At 44.1% G+C, this 27,358-nt stretch overlaps 2 protein-coding genes across 3 annotated transcripts; one reads left to right on the plus strand and one right to left on the minus strand.

The window, feature by feature from the left end:
- Positions 1–3,330: 3,330 nt before the first annotated feature.
- NUDT5 (nudix hydrolase 5) lies at positions 3,331–11,264 on the plus strand. Of its 2 annotated transcripts, XM_027901466.1 has the most exons (10): positions 3,331–3,346; positions 3,831–3,919; positions 5,993–6,060; positions 7,108–7,160; positions 7,849–7,956; positions 8,409–8,504; positions 9,424–9,525; positions 9,927–9,935; positions 10,611–10,664; positions 10,918–11,264. In XM_027901466.1, the coding sequence occupies exons 2-10, from the start codon at positions 3,857–3,859 to the stop codon at positions 11,025–11,027; spliced, it is 663 nt and encodes a 220-aa protein (XP_027757267.1). In that variant the 5' UTR covers positions 3,331–3,346; positions 3,831–3,856; the 3' UTR covers positions 11,028–11,264. The 2 variants fall into 2 exon arrangements, with proteins under 2 accessions (XP_027757267.1, XP_027757268.1); XM_027901467.1 differs by lacking the exon at positions 3,331–3,346 and having other exon boundaries at positions 3,699–3,919.
- A 1,034-nt stretch (positions 11,265–12,298) lies between these two features.
- Positions 12,299–27,098, minus strand: SEC61A2 (Sec61 translocon alpha 2 subunit). Its single transcript, XM_027901463.1, has 12 exons — positions 26,823–27,098; positions 25,211–25,278; positions 21,661–21,726; positions 20,142–20,220; positions 17,983–18,114; positions 17,732–17,841; positions 16,980–17,133; positions 15,869–16,029; positions 14,766–14,963; positions 14,414–14,605; positions 14,199–14,275; positions 12,299–13,343 (listed from the first exon to the last, which is right to left on the minus strand). The coding sequence occupies exons 1-12, from the start codon at positions 26,827–26,829 to the stop codon at positions 13,157–13,159; spliced, it is 1,431 nt and encodes a 476-aa protein (XP_027757264.1). The 5' UTR covers positions 26,830–27,098; the 3' UTR covers positions 12,299–13,156.
- Positions 27,099–27,358: the final 260 nt, after the last annotated feature.

The following is a 27,358-nucleotide window of genomic DNA, read 5'->3' on the forward strand; positions in this document are numbered from 1 at the left end:
CGGCACAGCCCAGGGCACTGTTGGATCTCTGGGCTGCCAGCTCGTGTTGAGCTTGTCATCAACCACTCTTTCATTTTGTTTTGTCCCAGGTCAAGTAATAACTGAGTAACGTGTTCTTTTTTCAAGCCTTGTGGTTCTGCTGTTGTTTCTGTGCCTGTGTGTCCCGTGCATGACGTTGTTCCCTCACATGCTCTCCCATCCGCTCTTTGGGAATGTCTCTCCCAGCCCTCACAGCTGTCTGGGAGTTTGATAACAACGTGGAGATGCTGATAACCCTCCTCTGCCCATGCGAGATAGGCCTTGTTGTTGCTGTTTGTCCTGCAGTTATTTTTCCATGTTTTACTTGGCACTGAGCGGGTCGTCCGTGCTGCAAAATACCACGACAAAAATTAAACATTCCCCCCCCACGCACCCCCCTTTTCTCCCATCGACTTCTGCTAATTAATTGATTTTGTTTCTAGAATTGCTTTTTGTTTCAGTCACAAGTTTAAAGCAACTTGGGAGCTTTTAATGGTGTTTGTCATCAGCACACGTTATCTCAAAGTGCTGTTGGGTAAATCGTGCATAAAACACTGCCAGTGTCCCTTTTGCAGGTTATTTATAAAAGAACCTGTATTTTGTTTCATCTTGAGCTTGCTTTAGGACACCACTGCTGAGCTTCCATTAGATCTGGTTGCTGTCAGCTGGGATGTGTGTTTGGATTGGAGAATGTCTTCTGAAAAGTGATTTAGAAAAGCTAATCCATATATATGATTTATAACCATGTGTAAGGGTTAATATTAAAGTATAGTGGTGATACCTTGGCTTCTCTTTAAGCTGATTCACAGGCCTCAGCTGGCTTAAGATTTTAACTCCTGGGAAGGATAATTTTTAAGCTGTAGAACGACTGGATGTTGACTTCAAAGAAAGCCAGGAGTAAGAAGGAGTAAGAAATAGGAATAAAGCTACATGTTTTATAAATGGCATGCCTTGTGCATGACCCCAACATGAAATAAATGGAAGAAGCAGCATGATTTGCCAGCAAAACCCTGTAACACTGGCCACAGAAATTGCTAGAGAAAGCAGAATTGGGCCAAACATTTGCTTTTTCCCGTAATTTATAGTTTGAGTGCTGTTGCTTCATGTGCAGGCAGCTGATAAATGTGAGTGCTGTGACATATTCTTAAGATTGCATTGATAACTATTAAAAATATATATTCTTAGAGCTCCTGTAATCCTAAGCCAGGTTCCCAGGCTGCTGTGTGAGCTGCCTTGTGTTTTTAACTCAAATGGTGCAGTGGGAATTTTGTGAGAGAGAAGAAGAACCTTCCTGTCAGAGGGCTGGAAGACAAGGTCTGTTCTGAAGGCAATCAGGGCTGTAGAAACCCAACGTTGTGGTGTTAAATTCGATTTTCAGTCGCAGCTGATTTTTTTCATGAGCAAGAGGGGTTGCCACCCTTGACATCATGACCAGCGTGAGGTACCAGAACTGCAGCCCTTGTTTAACCAAATTTAACCATTTCAGCTTCATAACAGCCACAGCTCTCGCTTCTTACAGCCAACTGAATTTGGAAAAAAATTGCTTTTTGGTGGAACTTTTTGAAAATGACGCTACACAAAGAGTTACTGCACCCACTTGTGGAGGAGACCCGAACTACAGAAGCTGAGATAGATCAGTCTCCTCTCTCTTTGAGGTTTTCACCCATTTCAGATTTTAGTGATAAATCAAACGACTGAAACTGTATATTTTTTTTGTTATTTTAAGTAGCAAGTCACCCTTGAATCTGTCAGCAGAGAGCGAGCTGTGTTGAAAAGCCGTGAGATGAGGTTCTAGTATGTTTTTGGAACTGATGTAGGTGAGTATTAATCCTGTTGTACAAACCACTGCTACAGGTGCTTGTGGGATTTGGGGAACAGCTGTGGTAATCCACGTTTGAGAGAGACACACACTGATACCTGTAAGCTTCTGTGAAGGATTAGTGTGATCTGTGGAACAGGATTTCCTGTGAGGGAGAGGCTAAAAGAGGAAGATTTACTCAGCCCCATCCGAAAAAAAAACCCTCAGCAAGGTTCTCTGTCTACTCCTCTGGTGTATATTTATATTGACAGTGCAAAAAGCACTGTCCAAACGTGGGAGGTGAATTTGTTGTGGCTGGCTTTGTGAGTTTTTTTATGTTTTTAAGGCTTAATACTTCAGGCATCACACAGAGCCTCCTTTGCTACCTCTGGATGACCAGGAACCTCTGGGAACTGCTGGTCCTGGCCTGGGCTGCTTTTGCACAAGTTTGGTGGAAAGGCTGATCTTGTTCTGGAGAGTCACAGCAAGAGACCACAGGCAGATAAAGCTCTGAAATGCCAGGTGAAGGCAGTTCCAGGCATTGCTGGCTCCAGAACAAATGGGTAACAACTGAGTGGCCTAAATTGGGGTAGAAGTTGGAAGCCAAGCAAGTGAGGTTCTTGAGCAGTTTTTCATACAAACAGCAGTGAGGCAGATAATAAACCTGCATAGTTTTGAGGTGGAGCTTCATTGCTTTAAGAAAAGACTATAGAACGTGTTTTTGAAGGAACAGAATTGGGTTTAGCAGGTCAGGGTTTCTTTTCAAGACTTGTGTTACGTATAACCAGTCTGAATGTTTGGCCTTGATGACCTGTTGATGACCTGCTTCATCCAAAAACAGTGTCCTGAGGAAGAGCCTGCCCTGTGTGCAGACTGAGGAAGTGGATTTACGCAGGTTAGTTTTTAGTAAATAGAAATGTTTAGTACTCCCTATCCCTTTTAACTACTTCTTGGAATTAAATCCCAATCCAACATGTAAGAAAACTGGTTGTTGCTCTTCCACATTTCACAAATACGCAGTAGATGTTATCATAAAAGGATGAAGACAGAGTGAAAAATGAAAGTGCTAACATTTAGTGCGACAGAGAAGGTCTTCACACACTTCTGTTCATTGCTAGAGGCCACACAGAGCCTTATTAAACCCTAGCTGGAGCATGGAAAGATTCCTGTTGACTTCATGGAAAGTTACTGGTATGGGGGATGGACATCTTTGTCTCTCCCGGGGTTTAAACTGGTTTGCTGCTTCTCACTGGCTTTTGCTTTATGATTCCTGATGATTTTCAGGATTCCAGCTTAACAGAGATGAGCTTCCCTGGTGTAAGTCTCTGTGCTGAAAGTGCTTTGGGCAGATATTCAGCTGCCTTTTGCAGGGTGCTGGGCACAGCATTGCCAGTGAGAGACTGCCCTGCTCTGGTGTCACCAGCTCCACGTGCCTCCTGCACTTGCAACACACGTAGGGCTCTTTGACCTTGGCTTTTGGCAGAAGGTCGAGTCATTTCTGTGTTTGGTTGGGATGTGTGTAAGGTAGAGGTAGGTTCTGGTTCTGGTTCTTCACAGCAGGCAGTTTTCACCCCTGAAATCCTCTTGGTAGAAGGGGTTTTTTTCCCACTTCCACGATGGAGTGTGTGGTCCTTTATCCACACACTGCTGGCAGAGCATTTCACCCAGACCACAGTGAAACAATTTGACTGAAGGGGATGAACTTTGCCTGTGTGTGTCTGACATGTGAATAGTTGAGAAGGGTGTCTTCAGCCAGCATAGCTACTTAGCAGCTGATAGGACTATTACAACTGTGCAAGTCAGGGATTTGATCCAAATTTACGTTTCTCCTTTGGGTTATTGGAATCTGAAACCATTGGGTGGAGCCGCAAATGTGAATTGAACTTGCCATCACACGTCCCTGGCTTCCTCCAGCGAGCCACATTTGCTACTTTAGAATGCAGACATGAACCTTTTAACTTTACACTGAAATCAAATATTGACTTAGTTTCATATATATCTGGACTTTGCACAGGGGGGAAAAGCCTGACACTGCTGAAAATGGCAGCTGAGGAACCCACAGGAGGTCCAAAAACAGCCAAACAGTTCGTGGTGAAGGAAGAGGTACAGCATGCCTGGGGTTGACATGTGGTGTTGTTAAATAACAGTCATTTGAGAGTGATCAGAGTGTTTGTGAGTGCAGAGAACAAAGTGCTGGAAATGCTGTGTGTTTGTAACAATCCTTTCAATGGACAGAACACTTCTTCCTGATGGGCAGGGAGTTTAAAAGAGGTGACATTTCTCTGGGTGGAAATAATCATGCAGGTTTTCAGCGGGGGGAGAGAAACCTACAGTGTTACAGCATTTTAGGCTGCTGCTTTTTGTTTCAGATTATGCATCTGATTCTTGTATTGTCTGTTCAGGAGGTTTTCAGGGTTCAGAAATAATGCTGGTACCTCTGAGAGACCCTCCAAATCAGTGGGTTGTGAAACTCAACCTTGTTTTCTGTTCCTTTGAGAAGAACCACTGGGGGTTTCTGTAACATTTAGGATTGTACCACCTTTCATGTTTTCTGAAAGGGTTTGAATTTAGATAATTTCTGTTCTAAAGACATGAGTGAGGAAGTAATAAGATTAATATCAGGTCCTGAGGAAGGATTCTGGAAGTACTTCTGGGTGCTTATTAGGAGCACTTTCACCCTAATTTAAGCTGCCTCTATATGTTTCAATTCCCTTTTAAGTGAATTCTTAGAAGTTAATCTTTGGTGTTAAGGCAGGTTTGGCAGCAGCCTCACACTGTTGTTACAACACAAATGTAGTTTCTTCTATTTATTCTTCCTTGGAGTGAACAGAGTTGTGTCATTTCTTTAGGTTTCAAGGTACAAAACCTTTTCAGGAAAGAAGAGATTTGTTTGGATTATATTTATGTCTTTTCCCTTGGATATTTTTTTAATACGAATATATCTCAAGCATTAAGGGCTTCATTTTTGAAACTTTTCTGTGTTTCCTGCTAAGACCTGTTTTCCTGCAGGCAGAATTTTCATTTTGTTCTGTCTGTTTTTGTTTGGGATTTTTTTGTGGTTTTGTTGGTTTGGTTTATGTTTGGTTGGTTGGTTTTTATAATGCCTCTTTGTTATCCTCTTTTGAAATATTGTGGGTTTTGGTGTCACCAGCAGTTTGTAATTGGATTTTACATACTTTAGGCTGTTTAGGTTTTTCAGGCATTTTGTGGGCTTAATCCAGGGAAGTTTTTCCCCTGCCTCTGCCCCCAGCCTTTTTGTTAGAAGTGCTTCTGTAACTCTGCAGTGGCTGTGAGGTCTGATGTTGGAATAGTTTCTTCCAGGGAAGTGGCAGCTGATTTTATTTCATTCCTCCTATTTCTGGGAACACCCAGTCAGGCTGTTGTAAGCAAAGCAGATGTTATTTGCTCATCAAAGCAACACTCAAAGCAATAAAAATAACTCATTCTAAAACAAGTTACATTAAAAGAAGTGAACTGCTGGGCTAATACCTAAGGGATTTTTCCCTTTTAAGTGAATTATATAAAAAAATGAGGAAGCACGATAGGGAAAACAAACTCGTTCAGCTCAGAAAAGACATTTTGCCAGGGTGTTAATGGTAAGAACTCAGCCAGCAGCTCTCAGAAATCCTGACAGGACAGGTATGAATCAGTCTCAGAGCTGCAGAAAACAGCAGTGACACAAGGCCAGGGTCTGAGATCAGGGCAAGGAGAGTTTCAGATAGTTTGGGTTTCAGCCTTTCATTCCCAGCTGTTGTGCTGTGCTCTCTGCTCAGTGGACACTCAGCAGCACCAGTGTAGGGAAAGTGTCTGCAGCCCAGACACCCTTTTGCAGCTGAGACATGGCCCTTGCAAAATGCTTCTAGAAAGATGAGGGCTTTGCAGTGCAGAAAATCCCACTGAATTCGTTGAAACTTCATTATAAAAGTCATATTAAGAAAAGTTACTTTCTTGGGCCTATTTTCTATTCCTGTTCAAGAACTTGGAGTAAATGTTTTGTGGGTTTTTTTTTCTGTGTTAGCAACAGGAATGTTGTTGCACGTTCCTGCACGTATTGTGATGCTGACATTTTTTTTCCTCTAAAGAATCCAAAAACAGCTGTGTTGTTTCTCCCAAATAGCCCCCAAATCTTTGGGATTAATCTTACAGATGTGTTTAACAAAGAATTCTTTGGTTTAGGTCATCGCTGAAAGAAAATGGTTGAAGCTTGAAGAAACAACTTACACTGATCCCTTTGGAAAAACCAGGTAATTGCCTGTGTGGTGTTTCAGATTCCTGTAATGTTCTCAGCTGTGCAGATTGACCCCAGACCAGAGAACAGGAGCATTACAGACCCATCATTCCACACGAGATGAGAGCTGGGCACTGGGCACTTCCTTTAGGATTCCTGCTGTTCAGAGAAGGGAATCTCACCCCAGCAGATGTGCTGGCATGTGGAATTTGGCTCCTAAATCCTCTTGGGCACGCTGAGCCTTGGATTGTGTTGCATTTCCAGCTCCTAGTCAAGATGCTGCACAGACTGTGGCACTCAGTCCATCCTGTGGCTTTTCTGGTTCTTCATTAAGGGCTCCTTTTTCCCTGCTGATGGTGCTGGATCTTGCATTTTACTGACAAATTAATGTCCCCTTGTATAGTATAATGTGTGTCCAATCCTCCTGTACACCTCAGTGTTGCTGTTTTTATCCAGGGGTGACACCGTGGCTTTAGTCCCATCAGCAAACTATCCTCTTAAAAGTAGCAAGGTTGGACCTTTTGTGGAAGGATTTGTATTGCTGGTGGATTTTTTTGTTTTTATTCATCCCATTGCTTATGTTGAGAGAGAAGCTTTTGTCCTCCTTGCCTGTGTGCTCCTTGTGTGCTCCAGCAGCTGAGCTGAAAGTCCATGACTCACTCTGTAAACCTTATGCAAAAGCAAGATGAAAGATGGAATTCACATGGTCTTGTTACAGAATTCTCCTTCAAAATCTGACTTGTTTTATACGTAAACTGCTTTATTTTGCTCTTTTTCAAGATGACTTTTATAAGACTTGCCTGTTCTGTGACAGTCATTTATGCCTTTCCCTTATGTTTAGTGATTTAAACCATCATTAATTAGCTACTTCCTCTCTCCCTCTTTAAGAAGGCAAAATAAAATGATGCTACACCCATTTTATAGTATATGACAGTGCCTACCCAAGAGCAGCTGCTTTCTTAGGAGGCCTCACCACGTGATGATATATTTTGCTTTTAAATGAGAGTAGCAAGGGTAGAAGGTGACTTACATATTCAATTGCTCTTTTCTCTGTGTTAACCAGAACTTGGGAAACTGTAAAGCGAACTGGCAACAAGAAGGGAGTCACAGCTGATGGTAAGACACTGGTGGCTTTTTTTTTTTGGTGGCATTTTTTTCCTGTGGCAGTTCTTCTGATAAACTCACAGGGCAGACTCAGAGCTGAGCTGTTTCTGAGCGAGTGAGGATGTGGAACAGGTAGCTTGGCAGAGCTTGCTGTACCCCAGAGCTGATGAAATGCAGCCTCAGTGCTGAACAATCAGGCCCTCACCGGTAGGAGTGCTTTCCCAAGATCACTGGATTCACTTTAGGATTATGGAGCAGTTCCAAACACATTTTTGGATGCCCTGATACAGAGTAGCTCCCAGGCTGGTGGATTGTTAGAGGGGCTGAGGACACAGTTGTGTTTGGGCACAAGAGGAACTTGATTTAGCCATGAGAGCAGCATAACAGAAATTCCATACAGAGGCTTCCAGAGAGTCTCTGCAGGCAGGAGAGCCCTTCCCTGGATATTGGTGGGCGCAGGGTGGGTCTGGCTTGCTACACCTGCCTCTCATCTGCTGGGGTGCTTTGAAGATGCCGTTTGGGGCTTTTATTTCACCTTGATATAAATGATATAAGGAGCCCAAATTCCTCAATCAGGATTCTGGAGCTGGCATCTGAATGTTTCATGCTCACAGTGGCGGTGCTGAGGTTCCTCTCCACACCTAGCACTGAATCCTCCCCTCCTGCTGCACTCACTATCTGTGCTCTGTGGCTCTTGCAGGGGTAGCAGTGATTGCAGTGCTACAGAGGACTCTGCACTACGACTGCATTGTCCTGGTGAAACAGTTCAGGCCCCCAATCAACGGCTACTGCTTGGAATTCCCTGCAGGTGAGTGACTGAAACATTACCAGGAGTTCAGTGTGCTTGGATGTGCTTGGAGCGTCAGCTGGAAAACTGTGCTGAGCTCAGTGTGCTGTTCCGAAATAGGAATGTTTGATAATGAAGAAAACAAAATGAGCTTGTTTTACCAAACTGGAGAAAATTCTCTCCACTTCTCCCTTCCCTAAGAGTCAAAGCATTCAGCTTCTTTCCCCCGTGAGAATATCAGTGCCATTTCCTGGGAAGGTAGGATGATTCTGTAGATGATCAGTTGAGGATGTGAGGAGCAGCACGATGAATCCAGGAGCTGGAACCCTTCCTAATGCTTCAGTTTATCCCTCTGTAAATACAGGGAAGAGAGGTTGTTTCACCTCTCCAATAACACTCAATTAGAGCCTGGGATGGGTATTGCAGTTAAGTGGTAGGCTTTTAATTATCCTTGTGTCTTCTTTGTCTCCCAGGCCTCATTGAGGAAAACGAGTCAGCAGCAAGTGCTGCACTGCGAGAGCTGGAGGAGGAAACTGGGTACAAGGGGGAAGTCATTGAATGTACTCCAGGTCTTTGCTTTTTTTATTTTCCCACCAAAGCCAATTCTGTCTTTGAAGGCCACTCTAAATGTCTAAAATGCTTTAAACCAAAGGTAAAATCTTTGCAGCAAAGCCTTGGTCCTTCTGTGAGTCGGTTGCTGAGCTTCTGCTGGACGTACGGGGCTGAAGTAAAAGCTGGATGTTTGTAGGGAGAAAACTGCTATTGATCAGGATCCTGCACAAACCCCAATTATTCAAGCTGTGATTTGGCATTTAAGTATAAATGTCTAAATTACTGGATTTGTGTGAACAGCATCTGTGAGCTTAGGTAGAAAAAAAATAGCTGCATGATGCAGTGTGAGGGGAGGTCACCCTCCTGTCAGCTGTGGGGAGGTGACAGGGCTTGGGTTTTCCAAATGGAAAGAAGGAGAGAGTAACTGGAGTAAATTCAGAGATCCTTTGGAATGTGATTGTTGCCAGTGCCATGCTGGTAACAATCCCATTCATAAAATGAAGTGAAGGCAAAACAAGGATCAGAAATCAAACTTGACAAGGTAGAAAGGTAACTTGGATACGATTTCAAGGAAATGCCATTGCAGTTGAGACCTGGTTCTCAGTTACTGGTTACAACTGCGTGTTGGGGACAGAGGTGGAAGCAGGTGATGGTAAAATTGGACTTCAATATTTTGGAGTTGTATCTTCAGTCTGTGGAATGGAAAGTAAACTCAGCTGCTGAAAACAAGCCTTACCAGGGATCTGTGAAAGAGCTGAGAGTTACAGAAACGTTACATTTAAGGACGTGTGAAAGCAAAGTTTTCACTGCTCTTCCAGCCTGACAAATATATGTTCTATGGCATCAGATACATTCCTGTGAAAGCTTTTGTTACAATGACAAGTTGCCTGACTCCTGCCTTGGAAAATGAGCCCTCTCCATGTGCTTGTTTGGCAGCTCTGTGCTTGGACCCGGGCGTGTCGAACAGCACCACGCACATCGTGAGCGTCACCATCAACGGAGACGCGGCTGAGAACACGAGGCCCAAGCAGAAGCTCGGTGAGTTCTGTATCACCCATCTGAAAATTTCGGGAGGATAACAAAAGGATGGGTTTGAAAGAACTGACCCCACCCCTGCATCTCTTCTGTCCCAGCTGATTTGGGTGCTGCAGGTCCTTAAAATCACATCCAGCAGCCGAGATGAGCAGAGTGTGTCTCTGTGTTGGGACACACTGGGGAGGCCCAGATGTGAAGTGTCAGCTGTTGGCACAGCCAGGAGGAGATGTTTTGGTGCCAAACCTCAGTGAGGGCCATGAGCACTTAAGAGCCTGCATACTCCTCTCAGCTGTAGCTTCACTCTGGAAGTAATTACAGCATCAGTCAGCTATCAAAATGCTTTTCAATTGTAAACTCTAGTGTGTTTCAAATCCCTTACCTTACTGCTTTTTTTTCACTTGCAGATGAGGGAGGTACGTAACGTGACTGTGCTCCCACTGGCAAATGGGATCTTCAGATGGCAAGTTTTACTTAGAAAATGTCAGTTAAAACTGGGTTTTATTTGTGCTTGGGTAATCTCCTGACCCTAATCAAACGTGCCTGGGATTGACTTTGGCCTAGACATGAAAATTCCTGTGGGCTGTTATCACATTAATTATCTTTCCAAGTATTGCACCTCCGGCACCATCACCTCGAGAAATACAACTCACTGAACCCCCAGCAGCTGTAGGTCAAACCCCAAAGACAAGTGATTCAGAGAGACAGGGGAGCTCTAAGCCAGCACAAATTCATCATGAACAAACGCTTTGGTTTGGTCTTGAAATGCATCTCCAATCCATTCCTATACCAGTAGAAGCCAATCAAAAGCCCCACTTGATTTTCCATTGTCTCCTTTTAGCTGTCAGCTACACTCTTTATGCAGCTGTTTCCCAGCTTCTTTCTGCCAAACGTGTTTTTAATGACCCCAGTCTCTGCCTTCCCCCATTTAATAACCTTTTCCTGACAGATTCTCACAGCTTTTGGATGGTGATGAGCACAGAGACAGTTTCTCTCCCCTTCTAAGTTGTAAAAAACAGGAGACACTGCGGGGAATTTCTCTCTTGTTCGCTGGTTTAAGGGTGCATAAATTTTTTTTTCTTCTCTCCTAGAATTTGTGGAAGTTATTTCACTTCCAAAGAACGACCTACTGCAAAGAATTGATGGTAAGGGCTTCCTGCCACGTGAAATTCCCAAAAGTGAGCCTCAAGCACCCCTTAGCTGCTCTTCTCCGAGCTCCTCACGGCATTTCTCACCCTAGAATAACTGTATCTTAAGCAAAAAGCCGTGAGAGACCTGACCAGGTATGAGAGTTGGCACTGAGAATTCCTGCCTGGAATGCTACATTTTAGTAAAGGACTTCCTTTTCTGCAGAGATGTTTTGACAGCACCTCATGGTATGCTTTGTTTTGTTTTCAGAGCTGGTAGCAGAGGAACACCTTGCAGTAGATGCCAGGGTTTACACTTACGCCCTGGCTCTGAAATGTGCAGCAGAAACTCCTCTCCAAGTTCCCTTCATGAAGTTTTAAAGCTGGACAGTGAGAAACTTAGTGGAAAACTGCCCAAGTCGGATGGCTTAGAAGCTCTTCTTGTAATCAAGGGCCTTTGCTTTACTTGTAGAGCAAAAAAAAAAAAAAAAAAAGTATTTGTAGGAATGATTCTGATATTTTTATTTGGAATTATGTAACTGACAAAAAGCATTTCTTATAACTGCTCTATCAAGCCTTGACAGGCTCTCCATAATAAAAACAGTTTAATTTTCAGAATAGCTCATTTCTCACTACATTCCTTTCTGCACTTGTGGGTAAGCACGAGGAAGACGCCAAAGGTAACTGTGGTTGGTGTTGTACCCCGTGTTCCAAAGGAGGGAAGTGGCAGGAGGAGCCACACTCTGTTCCCACACACTCAAAGAGCAGCACTCAAACAACTCAAACAGCCTGGAGAAGGGGAGACTGAGGGGAGAACTCCTGGTGATCTGCAGCTTCCTCCTGAGGGAAGCAGAGGGGCAGGCACTGACCTGCTCTGTGGCCACTGACCTTCTCTCAGCCCAAACCAAACTAGCCAGAAAGATAGAATTGGTTTGTTGCTCTAAGAAAACGATGACGATGAAGGTGACAACAATCATCCACTGGTGCAAACCAGCACAGTGTGGGATCCAGCCAGGGGTCCTGATGATGGTCTGAGGTCACTCACATGCCCCCAGAGTGCTCAGCCTTGCAGTTTTTCCCTCTCCGAGGAAACATCCACCACCGGTGTATCCAGGCTGCACCTTCACTCAGTCTGAGCCCTTCTTGGTAAATCTTTCCCAACCCAACCTTCAGTGCATCTGCACACAATGGGCTGCTTCTAATGTAAACAGCCAGCACTGCTGAAAGGTCAGGATCAGGGAGTTTTAACAAACACACCCCAGTATCAGCCTTGCCTCTGAAATGGGTGAGGACAGGCGAGCATAATTAGGGAGATTTTCCCAGCTTAGAAAAGCAGCAGAAAACTTGCCTGAGATTTTCTTACCGTCACAAGCAACACAAAGTTACTTTCAAGTTAAGCATGAGAGAAGAAAGAAGAAATGTGACATCAAAAGGAAAAAGTAATTGATTACAGTAGAGCTTTAAAGGGAGGAATCTTGAGATTTGATTTTTTAATTAAGTGCTAAAAACTAAACAGTCATATTCTAGAAAGAGGAAGAATAAAGAGGGGAAAAAAGGGAGCCTCCCAGACCTACTTCACTTTTAGGGCATGTTAGAAATGATCAAAACCTGCACATGGATTACACCTGGCACAGAGAAGACCCAGGAGAGAGTTTAATTAAATAAGTTTATTGTCTAACGCGCACAGTTGTTACACGGCCGCCTTTAAAGTGCGAGGGGTTTCCAGCAGGAACTCCCTGTTCCCTCCTCCCAAACACGCGGCTTCGGGAACCAGGCCTCGTTCTCTCGACTCACAAAAGCGAAGTGGACATGAAGTTTCAGTGGCACAGTTTTCACAAGGACATGGTTAAACAGAACTGCTGGGGCTGCCAGGGTGTCCCTCGGGAGCCCAGTGTGCCCCAGGATGCAGCAAATCCGCCCCAGAAGCAGGTCACAGGTGAGATGAGGATCAGCCCGCGGTAAATTGTTGGCTTGGCCACCCTTGGAGCCAAGGGAGAGGTGCCCGGGTGGAGACACCGCAACTGAGTTCAGTGAGGGGGAAACGGGAGTTAAAAAAGTACAAAAAATGAATGTATAATACAGGTACGAATACATTTTGTCAGGAATACTGGCACGTGGCAATCTGAACTCAGGTAGTTGGTGTTTTTTTTTTTTTCCTATTAAGGGCAGAGAAATTAATTAAACATTTTACTGCTGTGTGCAAAGGCGTTTTTACCGCTCTCAAACTGATCCACGTTCCCATCTCACTGTAGTGTCTGAACAGCAAGGTAGATGAATTGTTTCCAGCATTACAGGCAACACTAGATAATAATACTTAAACAAGATAATGTAAACTTTATTCTTAAGGCAGCTGGTACTAATGCTGCACACAGGCTTTGCTCGGTGCCCACCACAGGAACGGGACACGGAGCGCTCGAAAACAAGTCAAAAGAAAAGAGCATTGTTCGACTAAATGACACGTGTGGTCAAAATACCTTCCCTTTCACACAACCCATGAAATACTCGGACATCTAGAAAAATAACGCACCTACTCCTCCAACCTCAGCCTGTTCTTTTACAAATATTTCAAAATACTGATAAATAATAGTGACTGCAAGCAGGATGCCGGTGCCGGAGCCGATGGCTCCCAGGAAGTCGGCCAGGACTGAAAGGGCCCCGATGCACAAACCACCAAACGCAGCTGCCGTGGGGATGTACCTGCAGCACAGGGAAAACAGGAGAGGAAAGGGTGTTCACAACCAGGGATTTTCATCTGAGGGTTCTACCGATGTATCTGCTACGAAAATGACCGACTGGAGTAAACTGAAAGCAAGCAGGGTTACATTGCATATCAGGAACAAAACTTCTACACTGTGAGAGCAGCGAGGGACTGGCACAGGTTGCTCAGAGTTGTGGATGCCCCATCCCTGGAAGTGTTCAAGGCAGGGAGGCTTGGAATGAGATGATCCTGAAGGTCCCTCCCAACCCAAACCACTCTGTAATTCTGTGCATATCAAGCAATAAATTTAGCGTTGCAAAAGCAACCCTGCCACGAGCTCTCACTGTCCTCCAGTAGAAACAAAGTAGAAACTAAAATAAAAACTCACTGATAGGAAATCTGTGTGAGTAACAAAGCTTTTCAATTCACAGTTTGAACAACTTTACATGGAACCTCCACAAGACCAAGAGTAACTGCTTTGAATGATGCAGAGATCAATCTACTTTTCAGTACAGCTCTGCAGGCTTTACATGCTGTGTAAAATACAGCTTTGGTAGTGCCATGCTAGGTCAGCAATGGTAAACTAAACACCTGTGAAAATCGAGGTATCTTTCTTTTACAAACACAAAAGAGATTCAACTCAAATTCCCTCATTATGCCACTTCAAAATCGACATTACGAGTTAATCTCCATCCTACTGCTGTAACATCTTGTGCTTAACGACGAAAGGCAGCTAAATGGGAATCTTCCCATTTGCAGTGAAAACAGGCCTCAGATTTTTCTGAGAATATCCGTTCTGGTTGACACTTCCCCTGCACTCCTCACCATCCAGCTGGCAGTCAGCCTTCCCTTACCTGTTAAGCTCATGAACCATTGAGGTATCCCTGTGGCCTCTCATCACCATCTGCTGTTCTTTGAGTTGCTTGGCAACCTGCAGAAAACATTATATTTTATGAACCCGCTGCAGGTGTTTCACAGTCACCTGAGATTCAGTGAGAGCAACAACTGCTCAGTCAGTGCTGGTCAATCTGCACCAGGGGCACTGTCTGTCAGCAGGCACAACACCTACATCTTTGGCTGACGAGCCCGACACCTCGATCCAGGTCTTGGAGAAGAAGGCGCAGGATCCCAACATAAATATGATGTAAACTATCACGTGGACAGGATCCTCAAATATTGCACCCATGGATTCGGGAGGGGACAAGTAGTAGCACAGGCCACCCACGGGGTACGAGCGAGCGGGGCCACCACCGCTGACATCCTGCGAGGGGAAGGGAAAGGCAGCCGGTTATTCCTCCCAGACCTCCCACATTCCCAGCCTGTATTTAGGGAGGAATTCCTCCTCCAGCTTTCAAACTGCTGGTTAAGTACCAAAGTTTGACAAAGCAGGAACACCTACAGATAATTTTAGAAGTACTTACTGCCCACTGTCCCAGTAAGTTCACCAGGAAGTTGCCACTGAAACGAACAGACAACATCTGGGAAATGACGTAGAGGTTGGACACTAGGGCGGATTGCAGGATGATGGGAATGTTGGAGGTGTAAAAGAGCTTGATGGGGTAACTGCTGTACTGCCCACGGTACCGCGCAGACTTGATCGGCAAGTCCACTCGGAATCCCTGCGGGAAGAACCCCAAAGCTCCAAGTTTATTTCCAGACAGAAGGCATTCCCAGTATGCCTCAGAGTTATTCCTGACCACGGAGTTCTTGCTACATAAACAGGGAGTGCAAAGTCCAGGACTGCAAAGGCCAAAGGCTTTCAGCTCCAGTCTGGATTACAGATTTTTAAGGATTTTTCAGGTGTTACTGCCTGGCTGTATCACACTCTTTATTTTATATAAACACTACTTCCCATCTGCTAAACGATGCTCCTCCAAATACACTTTATAGAACAGGCTTTGATAAGAGCCTCTAATGGCTTTTAACTCAAACAGCCAGTTACCAGCAGGCTCCTGGGTGGTCTTCTGTTTTCTGAGGCAGGATCCTCTCTGAGCAGACCCAAGAAAAACCACAAGGACTTGAAAACCTGATCATTCTTTTTTTTTCTTTTTTAGTAAATGCTTAGATTTAAAAAGAAGCACTGGCTAAGTGCTGCCAAAAAATTAGGGAAAAATCAATAAGCTCTGCATTAATTACATGGCTGTTTTCTAGAACAAATCTGTGTCACACACACCCCAAAGAAGCAAAGTTCTCCAGCTCTGTCAGAAAAGTATTCTTTGAAGTCAATGATGAATATCAAGCACATTATTGGTGTGATGCAACCACTGCAGTTCCAGAAACCATTTTTAGTAAAAATCCTCTCCTAAATGTGTATGGAATGTGAGATTACACACTGAGCACCAGCAGGCCTGGCTATAAAATGGAACAGCTGTGCTGTCACAGGAGGATGTTACTGAAATAACAATACTGGAAATAAACTGCTCCTTACTCAAAGCTAAGACACTTCAGTCACTCTGCTCTAAACTTGCCCATCTTTTCCCAGGGTCCACGTGCACTTCTGCAGAGCTGCTCTGAGGAATTTTACCTGGAAATAGATGACCACAGCAAAGACAAACACTGTAGCAATCAGGTTCATGAGGTTGGGCAGGTTCTGTCTGTAAAAAGCCTCGCGCAGAGCCCGGACTTTGTCGGTTCGTGTAGCCAGCAGATGGAATAATGCAATCACAGCACCCTCAAACTCTGTTCCTGCAGGATGCAAAACAGGGAAAAGGAATTTTAATCTCCAAGTCAAACATGTTAAAGCAAAACAAAAAAAAATATCTTTCTTCTGGAAATGTTAAGAATGATATAAAAAATTCGGTATAACAGGATGTAAATCCTGTTACAGCAAATATGTCACAATACAGGATTGGCTGTAATGATCTACCAAAACATTATTCCTGGTTAGAAAAGACAAAATAAACAGAAAAGTCACCCTCATGAAAGAATACTCTCTTCCTTTCCTTTCTAGGGGCAGGAGGATGACTGGAAGGAAGAAACAAGAAACAAGGAGAAAAATATCTTTAGAAAAGCAGAAATAAAATGCACCAGAACTGCTGAAAATCAGATGCAAATGGGAACAAACTAAAAGCCTGGCTCAGGATTTCAGATGAATGCAGTAACCAGTTCATTTCTTAATGCAGAAAGGCTGTAGCTTAACGTGCCATTTCAGAGGTCTCAGGACAACCAGATGTCAAAGACTGGCTGAGGAATGAAGGGATTGCAGCCTCTGATGAATCAAACCAGCTTAAAGTAATTCACAGGCACCAACAGCAAAAGTGTCCTGTAGCCCCAGACAACAGCTGGAACATGAACAACTCTCTGAATGTACAACATTTCCTCTGTTCTCTTTCTATGGACTAAGTGATGCTAAAAAACAAGACCATTTCAGTTTGGAAATCCAAAAACTTTCATTCAAGGGCCTTCCAGTCCCATTGGAGCTTTCACAACTCAGATCAGCAAAGGCAAACTTGTAGGTTAACAATATCCACAAAGTCAGACAACACTTCCATCTTCAGTGTTAACTGGACAACTGACTGCAGGAGTGAATCACCACACATTAAAACTTCTTTTGAAGAGCCATCCAACAAACATCTGACAGTTCCTGTGTAGTTAGTAAGTAGTGAAAGATGGTGTAACCGTAGCAGCACACCTACCTCTGCCAGTGTTGATGGTGGTGGGGCTGAAAGCCTTCCAGACAATGGTTTCACAGATGTTGGTGGCAATGAACAGGGAAATGCCAGAGCCCAAGCCATAACCTTTCTGCAGCAGCTCATCCAGCAGCAACACAATCAAACCAGCAACGAAGAGCTGGGGGAAGAGAAACAAAACTGAGCAGAAACAAGAATGAAAGCAGGTCAAGAACTGTGTATTCACTCCCTGCTTCAGTATTTTCATCGTGTTGGGAGAGGGATCGTTAAGTTTTTCATCTAATTATCATTTGTGCAGTAATTCTGCCACCTGCCCATCTCACCTGGCCATGAGCTCTGGGGCTTTTCAACGCAGAGGGAGCAAACAGATTACTCAGTAAGCACTTTTTGGGAAAAAAAAAAACCTTTAAGTTTGTGTGCATTTACTGCTTTGTTCTACAGGAGGTGTCAAAGCTGCACCTGTGCCACTGAGTGAGTTCTCCACAGCACTGACAGCAGCTACTGATTTCAAAGTCCACTAATTCCTGTATTTTCAATTAAGCAGCCACTCCTATCTGAAATCCTTCTGGTATTCACTATCCCAGTTCTCTCCTCCTTTATGGAATATTTAGGATTTCTCATTTCTAGACAGATACAAAGGATGATGTTTTACAGCACTACAAGTATTAAATAAACAGAAGTCACTCAGAAGGATTTTTCCTTCCAGTTACACTGTATCTAAGCAGTCTCAGTTACACACAAAATAGCTCATTACAAACCTGAATTATAATAAGAAGACAAATTCCAGCACCCATTTCAGCAGGATCTCCATACATTCCAGTCATAACATACACAATGGCTTGCCCAATGGTAATAATCATCCCAAATACTAAAACAAGAGAGAAAGCAAATCCTTTAAAAAAATCTGCCCAAGTCACCTACCAAAGAAATCTCATTTCTAGCATCACTTGGCTGCTTTCCCAAGAATAAAAAAAATACACTTAATCCTTTTAATTGGAGCAGTGCTTACATTTCTGGGCTCCATTGAACAAGGCTCTGTCTTTTGGAGTGTCCCCAACTTCAATGATCTTTGCTCCTGCCAGCAGCTGCATGATCAGCCCCGAGGTCACGATTGGGGAGATGCCCAACTCCATCAGAGTGCCTGAGCAGGAAGAAAAATTAACACAATTGCCATTAAGGTTTAGTTCTGCAGGTCACAGAAATATGCTGCAGATCCACAGTGTCTGATAATGCCCATCTCAACACAGGATGCTTCTTCCACATCATCTTTCTGGAGCCACAGCGTTCCAAGAATTTACTTTTTGAAATCTTAAGTTGTCCTTCATCCGACAGCAGAAAGTTTTCTCTTATCTGAAGATGCTGACGAAACTAAAATGTTGAAAAGGTGGATTAAAATTAAGCAGCTAGACCCAGCAAGTGATCAAACTTCCCACATTTCCTAAGCTGGAGCTTAAAAGAAAAAAAAGTTTGGGTAAGAACACATTCTACAAGTTGAATATTTAGTTAAGCCAGATCAAATTACTTGGCATCATCTTTTCCATGGTCACTCAAAGGACCCAAATAATGCACCTTTTCTTTTCTGATGTTAAGCCACAATATTCCCTAAGCAGATCCCAAAGAATCAGCTCACAATTCTTTTCAATTCTCTACCTTTTAAGTGCAACTCATGTGTAGAGCAGCAGTTTTCCATCACAAAATTAACCAGAAAAATGTTAATAAACAACCATTTAGCCACTGCAGACTTGTGAAGTCTCAAAGAGAGCCAGGGACAGGGGAAGCCTGCTCTGGAACACCACAATGAAGATGAAAAGAAGTAGGAATATTCTATTTGTGGCACCTTACAGATCTATCTGTTCAGACATTTCTTCTGATCTTTTCCACCAGTGCTCAAGCCATCAGGTTCTTCCCTCTTATGCCTCTGCAGCTTAATTTTCCAAAGAGCCTTTAATAAATCATCCGAAGTTCACAGAGGGGTTTTGAGCACCTCCCCTATTGTCTGGAGTCTTCTTTTCATTGCTGCCTAACTCCCAGAGTCCTCACTTCAGCCTGAATTTTTAAAAATCTTAAGCCTTATTGCACAATTATTTTTCCTTTTTTTTTTCTTTTTAGTGTTTTCCCTGCTATCAAAATAGCACTGAAGTCATTATTATAATTTAGTTCTTTCATACCTGCATCCTAGAGTTTCCATGTCACATATTACATCATCTCTCATGGAAATCTCTACTCCTACAAAAGCCAGAAAATGAGGATGTTGAAAAGCCTTTATCTCACATCCTCCAGTGACTTCTAGTCAGTTTACTTAAAGGAAAATTCACTTTCCCACTCCTGCTTTTTTTGTGGCTTTCACACTCTTTCTGGTCTTTTCTTGGCCTTTCCTTACCCTCCTGCCTGGGCAGCACATTCAGGATCACGCACTGCTCGTGAGGCACAGAGTTCCACGGGCCAATTCTGCAGCAGAGTTTGAAGCAGAAAACCCACTGACCTTAATTTCTGATCTTCGCTGGTGTGACAAAATTTGCCATTCCTAAATAACCAGCACCTTCAGGTGCACAGGGTTGCACTGATTTTCTTACTTCCAGCCAGTTTTCCGAGCTCCAGATGAGATCAGTGTCCTCTTTTAGAGTCAGGCATGACAGCTCACCCAGCTTAAGTTTCACACTTGCAGCGTTAATTTGAGTCTTCTCGTACATTTGGTTGGGCTCCACTTTACGACTCTCAAATTTAAACTTAGTTTGGTTTTGCTAAAATTCATGGCTAATGATTTCTGCCTCCAGCTTTCCCACCTTTGGAATTCCTCACCCGTAATGTTGCCGAACTGTTACGAGGTAACACACAGAAGGTATTTTCCAGTCAACAACTCTCAGACTGCACATCAGTGCTGCTCCCAGCTGGAAAGCCAGAACATTCCCTGCCCCATATATCCACTAGGAAGAGATTGCTCTGGAATCCTAAATAGAATCATCCCAAAACCTGAGAATCAAGATTAATCTCACCTGCACCTCATCTGCTATTGGTACTCCTCGAGTACCCATTTTAATCACATTTGTGTTAATGACCTCACAACGTGTTTCACTGTGACATCTGGGCTGGGTGACATTTAACAGCTGACTGTTTTGCTCCTGGCCTGTTTATCCTGACAGAAAGCAGGGAGAGGAATAACCCACCGACCTCTGTTTGACGCCAGGATGACTCTCATCCAGTAGAAGGGATCTGCAGAGTCTGATGACATGATTCCAAACAGTGGGATCTGTCAAAGTGCACACAAGTATTAAACAGAAACACACAATTAGCATGCACTAATACAAACATCTTAACATGCAATGATTCAACTGGTACATTGTTTAGTGTCTTTTTTTTTTTTTTTATGAAGCCAGCAGTACCGACACTGTCTATTTTAATCCTCCAACTGGGATATGACTCAGAGAACTAAACTAAGACCCTTCTACAGGAAAAAGCAGAAACCTCTAGAAAGAAGAAGTTTAAATATTGAAGTTCTGCAGCTGGAAATACGTTTTGATATATCCCACATGGAATTGTCCAAGTTAGACAAGTTCATACAAAGCTTCTAATATTCTGTGTGTCAATATTGAGAGATTTTGAGCTCTTCAAAACTCTTCTTAATCCCAAAAAGAGTAGATTAGGAACCCAGGCAATCTTACAGATGGATTCCTGAAAGCTCTGATCTGCACCATCTGTTTTCTCCTTACTCAACTACTATAACCTTTCATACACATTCAAAATTCTAATTGTCCATATATCCAGTGCCAGTAAACATAAACTCCATGATCTTCCAGCTCCTCCTTCCAAAAAAACAGGCTGGGTTTTAGCCTTTAAACAGTCCTTCAGAGCTGAAAACAAAAACTGTTAAACCACTGCTCTATTCCACAGTCTGGAGTGGCTACATTAATAAATATGAGCTAAAAAGCCTAATTCTGAAACGTACCGTTCATTTTAAATCTTCCAAGAGGTTCTAAAAAATACATATCAGGTAATAGTACCTGGATTCTCACTTTTCTTCAATATCTAGGTACTCTTTTAAAGAAAAGCAAAAACACCTCCACTGTTTACAACCCAAGCCCAGGTTCTGGGAACGCCCACAACTCTGAGTAATAAAGAGCACATAAATGTTTACACAGACCTGCATTCTGTGGGGGTTTCAGCCAACAATTTCACCAGCACAGTCACAAAAAACCCCCAAGTTCTAAATGTCAATATAAACCACCTCACAAAAGCATTCTCCTGCCATCTTTACAATCCATCAGCTTGTTCAAGAGGAGCTGGGGAAAAACAATTACTTGAGTTTCATCTTCACCCTTGCCGCCGCTAAAATTGAGATGCAGCGACGAACAGAGTGTAAACAGTGCATGGAACTGCTCAGTTTGTTTATGCTGCTCGGTAAATAATCAGCCTGGCTGTTTACCCTGCAGCCACCACCAGCATTTGATGGGACCCCTATTACAAGAAAAGAACATTTTGTATTTCGGTCAAGAGCAGTGGTTTCTGAAAAGATGCATAATCAGTCATAAAGACCATTTCAGAGAATAAGAATGGAACTTTAAATACTTAACCATAAAAACACGTCACCGAAACTGGGAAGTCAACACGAAACAAGAGCTTTTTGCACTTCTGGAGTATTTTAAAAGCCCAGAAGACAAGTCTTCTGAACACAGAAAAGGCTGGTACCCACCTGGCAGCACACCAAGAAAATGAAGAGCGTGATGGCCGTCCATAGCACCTTCTCCCTGAACTGGATCTGCAGGACAGTGGAGATCAGTGTGGTCACTGTGGGTAGGACTTTCCCTGCACTCTCCCATCAGAACCAAATGCTGCATCATTCAGATATTGAACCAGAAGGCATCATTCCTCACTGGAATTAATTTTTAACGTCATTTCAGGTTTTAGAGACAGGCAGAGATAACTTCTGTGGGGTCTAGCAGACAGCACAGTGACAGTCAGTCAGTGGGATATGTTTTATCTGTAGTATTCTAATGCAGGGGGTATTTACAGAAAAGCAGCAGAGTGGCTGGTACACATACCAGGACAAACAAGAAGGATTAATGCAAAAAAACTTATCTTCAGTGATTAGAGCTCTGGGCTACAACACATTGGAGGCTCTTTTGTAAGGCTGGAAGTTATTAAGCACTGTTAAGCTTCTAAAGGGATTTAACTGCTGTGAAGACAAGTGATAAAAACCAGAAGAACTGTGAGGTTTGGACAGCAATTCAAAATATTTAGAATTAAGTTCTTGAAGGGTGTTAGAGGAAGCTTAAATTCACCATTATGTTCATGGACACAGAGCTCAAAATAATTTTTAAAGACTCTTTGTTTCCCTCCAAGATATTTTCACTGATGTGGAGTACATATTATTTTAAAAAGAATGCCAGATCAATGATCATCAGTCACTAATTCACTGAAGAGGATCTCAGGGCCACAACATTTGAGGCAACAAGAAAAAAATATTAGTGCCTGGTTTTGCATGTACTGAACACCCACAAATGAGAAACTACAAACCAAGGCAGCAGCAGCAGCAGCAGCAGCAGCAGCAGCAGCAGCAGCAGCAAAGCTCCTCAAGGAAAAGAAAGCCCAGACAGCAGTTACATCTTTGTAAGTGAAACCACACACTTAGGAGAAAAATAACCCAAGTAATGTAATTTATTTACCGGTATTGCCTCACTCTTAAAAGAGAGCAGAGGCTAAAAATACTTCAGTACAAAGTTATAAAAAGAAAAATAGTGACAGCAGCAGATAAATCCAAACAATACCTTGTGTTAGCACTGACCCACTTTACCCAGGGCTGCCTTGAATTCCACAATTCAGATTTTAAGCACAGAACTTCCCAACCCAAAAATGCTAAACCAAATAATCTCTGTAGCCTCACAGTTACCCCAGTTTTGGAGGCCTCGATCAAGGTCTACAACTGCTCTGGTTCTCCCTCCAGCTGTGGTGAACGTGAGTGTTAGAGGAATCCTGCACCACCCCAATCACAGCCACTCACAAGGAAAAGCCTCTGTGAGTCAAGAAGACAAAAAAAAAATAAAATAAAAAGGAAGCACCCAAATCCATATGCCAGGAACAGCAAAACACAGGCTGGTACCAAAATATTCCAGCCACAAGTGCTTCCAAGCACAGGGCCAGTACATTTCACCATCTGATCTGATTCAATTGGACATTTTCTTCCTTTGACATTTTCCTTAAATCGTGTGAAAATGAAGGGACTTAATCACCATCATCTTGGTGCTCTGAACAGAGTGTTCTTCTTAGGAAATCTGTGCATGAGGGAAATATGAACCCAAAGCAGTAACTACAAAAGTAGCAATCGCTTCTGGTAATCAAGTTGGCCTAAACACAAATGCAACACTCCCTAGAGGCAGAAAAAAACCACTCCACTCATCAACAATAATGGCAAAATGATTCAATGAGAGCCCAGCTGAATCAAAACATCATCTTCACTCAACAATCAATACAGGTTTAATGAAAACAGATGTCTTCTTCTATTTGGTTATCTTCATTTCTCATCCTGGCCTTATAACCCATCCACTAAACCCATCACTCAACATGTCTGCCAGTGACAGCTTGCAAGGAAACAATAAATTACAGGGAATTACAGTTATATGGAATGACCCAAGTCACTTGATGGACTCACACACACACAAGGAATGGGACTTGAAGTGGTCAGAGGGCTCTTCAGCCTGGGAATGATGTTCCAAACTGCATTTTCACTTCAAATTTGCACAAAGCCATCGTGGAGACAGCGACCCAGATAGCAGCAAAGTGACCCAAACAGAGAGGACAGCAATCTTGGCACCTCTCTGGCCATCCTTCATCTGCTGAGGGAGGGCGAGGACAGATCGAGCTCCTCTTCCTCTCAGGCAAATACCACCTGTCGGGGAGCTTTACACGAACATCAGGATCTGCAGATTTGTTTCAGCTTTCTCTCCTCACTCACCTCACTGGGCAGAAATGGGATGGCTGATGATCCCAGCTGTGCCATAAATCAGCCCAAAAAGATTGCACCAAGGTTCACCACCGCAGAGACAAACATGGGGACCTGCCACCCACACCTGCTGCATCCAAACCTCAGCACAGGCTCTGGCTCTGGAGATGCCTGCTCTGAAAACACCTTTGCCTGACCTAAATAATTGGGTGTAGAAGTCTGACCCAAGATTGGAAGATGCTGGAAAGCAAGAAGGTTAGGACAGATGGAGCAAAGAGCCAGAGGATAGATCCCAATGTTTCTAAAAATCGGTTTCTGAAAGGCACAACCATCAGTTTTTACTGTATCCTCTCCACTCATTCCAGCAGGCTCAGCTATGGTCAGTGGCATAAACCTCCCTGCAGCCAATCCTGACCTTTGGGAATGTCTCATTAGCAAATGAGGATTCTCTTGGATGGTGTCACGTTCCCAGCTATGCATTTCCTCCTAAGAATATAAAAACCAACCTGTAGGAATTTTCATGGAGGTCACGACAATGCATATTAGTGCAATTTGTTACTCTAATTAGAACGTTTGTCACCTGAGCAGTGAGTACTTGCTTGAGTTTTGGAAGTTAAAAATGGTATTTGGTTGGGGTTTTTTTTGGACAAGGCAGGTCTCTTTATGATCTGTAGGAATGTACTGATTTTAATCCAGAAAATGATGGGAGGGGCTTCTGGGGCTGGAGGAGTAGAGAGGTGAGCTGTCAATGAACTCCTCAATTTCAGGTCAAAGAGAAATGTCACCTCCAGCAGGTGAACAGGGAGCAGTTACCTGAACTGTATCACAGATCACCTTCCCACTTCAGCAAGGTGAACCACAGCTAGGGGAGTAGGAAATAATGTGTGGGAAAGGAAGAACTAAATTTGTGGTTCCTGAATTACAGAGCAACCCTTTTCAAAGTAATATGTTGGCTCAAAGCCAACAGTGGTATCCACAGAAAAATAAGAGCTTGAAAACTCTGTTCTAGTATATTAAAATAGATCCAATCACATGGAGCTGAAACTAAATAAACTCAGTCTAGAAATGAGATTTTTTTTTTAAAAGAAATAATTAGTTATCACAATTACAGAGGGGAACAACTTAACAGAAGGCTGCTAAGGATTCATCATCAAGGTAATCTTTTACCTCAACATGGGTTCCCCCTGCTCCAAAGAATATGTCCTGATTTAGGGCCCACTGTCTGTGTTAGAGCTTGGATAGAATATCCCAACATTCTCTTACCTGTGAACCAATAAAAGTAAGAACATAACGTGGCACTCACTTTTCTTTCCGGTTTCTGGATTTCAGGCAACACCGCACAGAATGGCTTAATAACTTCTAAAAATTTTACTGTTCCAGAAAGAACAAACACACACACACAAAAAGAAGAGAGAGAAATACATCAATGAACCTTTGTGAATGTATAAAACTTCAGAGAACTTGATTTAGATTCCTAAACTGTCTGAAAACTAATACCCTCTTAAAACAAGTTGAAAACAAGGCAAAAAGGTGAATGAGAATTCTTGTTCTAATCAGAACTGACCCACTCCTTTTTCCACAGCTGGAATAATTTTAGAGAAGGAGAGGCACTGTATATATCACCAGAAGTGAACTAAATTGTATTCCATCTAAAAATAAGCGACCTAGTATCAGTCTGTGCTAGTTAAACACAGAAACAAAGGACTCTGACATCAAAAAGTATCCATGTAGAGATTAGATTCTTGTGTTTTAGAGAAGTATTTAGCTGGAAAAAAAAATTAATTCAATCGCTAAAATACATTTAGAAACTGTAATTTAAATCACCGGAACACTTATTTTGATCAGAACTTCAGGGGATTTTATTTTAGCTCTCTCTTTGCAGTTTCTCCTTTCAAAACACTAAAAAGCTCAACAGTTTGAGCTCTTTTTCTGGAAAGATAAATGAAATCAGTTTAAAAGAAAACCATAGAATCGAAGCACACGTGTCTGGTGGGAAATTTGTCCTTCAAAACTTGGACATTATTCCCAGCCCCAACACACTGGGACAGATGGAGGAATCAACCACTGGTTCCTCTTTGGAGAGAATGCATTTATTACAATGTAGAACACATTTATTCCACTGTAGAATGCATTTATTACACTGTAGAATGCATTTATTCCACTGTAGAATGCATTTATTACACTGTAAGTATCATTTGGATCAGAATGCCATATTTATATTTACGCTTTGCTGTGACATCTCTCTCCTTTCCTTCTCCCAAGCCCTCGGAGAGCTCATCAGAAGGAGCACAGAGAATCCCAGAATGGGTCAGGCTGGAAGGGACCACAGTGGGTCATCCTGTCCCACCTCCTGCTCCGGCAGGGCCATCCCCGAGCACATGGCACAGGACTGTGTCCAGACACTTCTGGAACGTCTCCAGCGAGGGAGACACTCCACACCCTCTCCGGGGAATCTGTCCCAGTGCTCGGTCACTGCACAGGAGGCAAGTTCTTCCTCACGTTCAGGTGGAACTTGCCGGGCATCCCATTGCGCCCGGTGCCTCCTGTCCTATTGCTGGGCACCAGCGAGCAGAGCCTGGATCCATCCCCTTGGCACCCTCCCTTCAGATACTTATGTACGTGTGCACGCAGCATATAGTCTACATACTATAAATATATTGCATAGTGTGTATATAGCTACAGACTGACCCAGTGTGGCTAGAGGGGGATAACCCCCCCACACACACACACACACAAAGCGGTGCCGGCAGCCCCGCACCTGTGCGGGAGCGGGTCCCCGCCGCGCCGGCCCTGCCTGCGGCGGCACCGAGGCCACGGCGGCGCCTCCCCGGCCATCACCCGCGTCCCGCCCCGCGCTGCGTGTCCCGCCGCCCCGGCCCCGCTCCCGGCCCTGTGCCCGCCGTGCCCGCACTCACTGCCCATGGCGGTGCCGGCCCGGCCGCGCTCCCGGCGCTGTCCCCGCCGCTGTCGCCGCCGTCACGTGACGGGCGCTGCGGACGGGCCGTCCCTCCCCGCCCCTGCCCGCCCCGCCCGGGGCGGTATCGCCCTCACGGAGCGGCCCCCGCGCCCTTCCCCCGGCCGAGGCGGCGGGCCGGGCGGGCGGCGGGCCGGGATGGCCGCTCCGAGGGGGGGGGGGGTGGATCGGGCCGCGGGCGGGCAGGCGGAGGGCACAAGGACCGCGCTCCCGGGGTGCTCCGCGCGCCGCGAGGGGCGGCCCCTGCACCGCCACACCTCGGCTGCTCCTGAGGGAGGGAGGGAGGGAGAGAGGGTCCCTGTCCTTCACGCGGCTCCCCGCGGACCCCAGTGGGGGCTTTGGGGAGGTTTCCTCGGCGCTGGTGGTGCAGCGGCGTTCGTGTGGAAAGCACAGGTTTAGTGGCTTGGTGCCGGAGTGTTTTATTAGCACCCCAGTCCACCCGTGTCGGTGGAGGGATGTGGTAGTTTCTGAGGGGGA

This window comes from Empidonax traillii, unplaced genomic scaffold (assembly GCF_003031625.1).
Source record: "Empidonax traillii isolate 1590-97213 ecotype Southwest subspecies unplaced genomic scaffold, ASM303162v1 scaffold785:size696563, whole genome shotgun sequence".
NCBI classification, from domain to species: domain Eukaryota; kingdom Metazoa; phylum Chordata; class Aves; order Passeriformes; family Tyrannidae; genus Empidonax; species Empidonax traillii.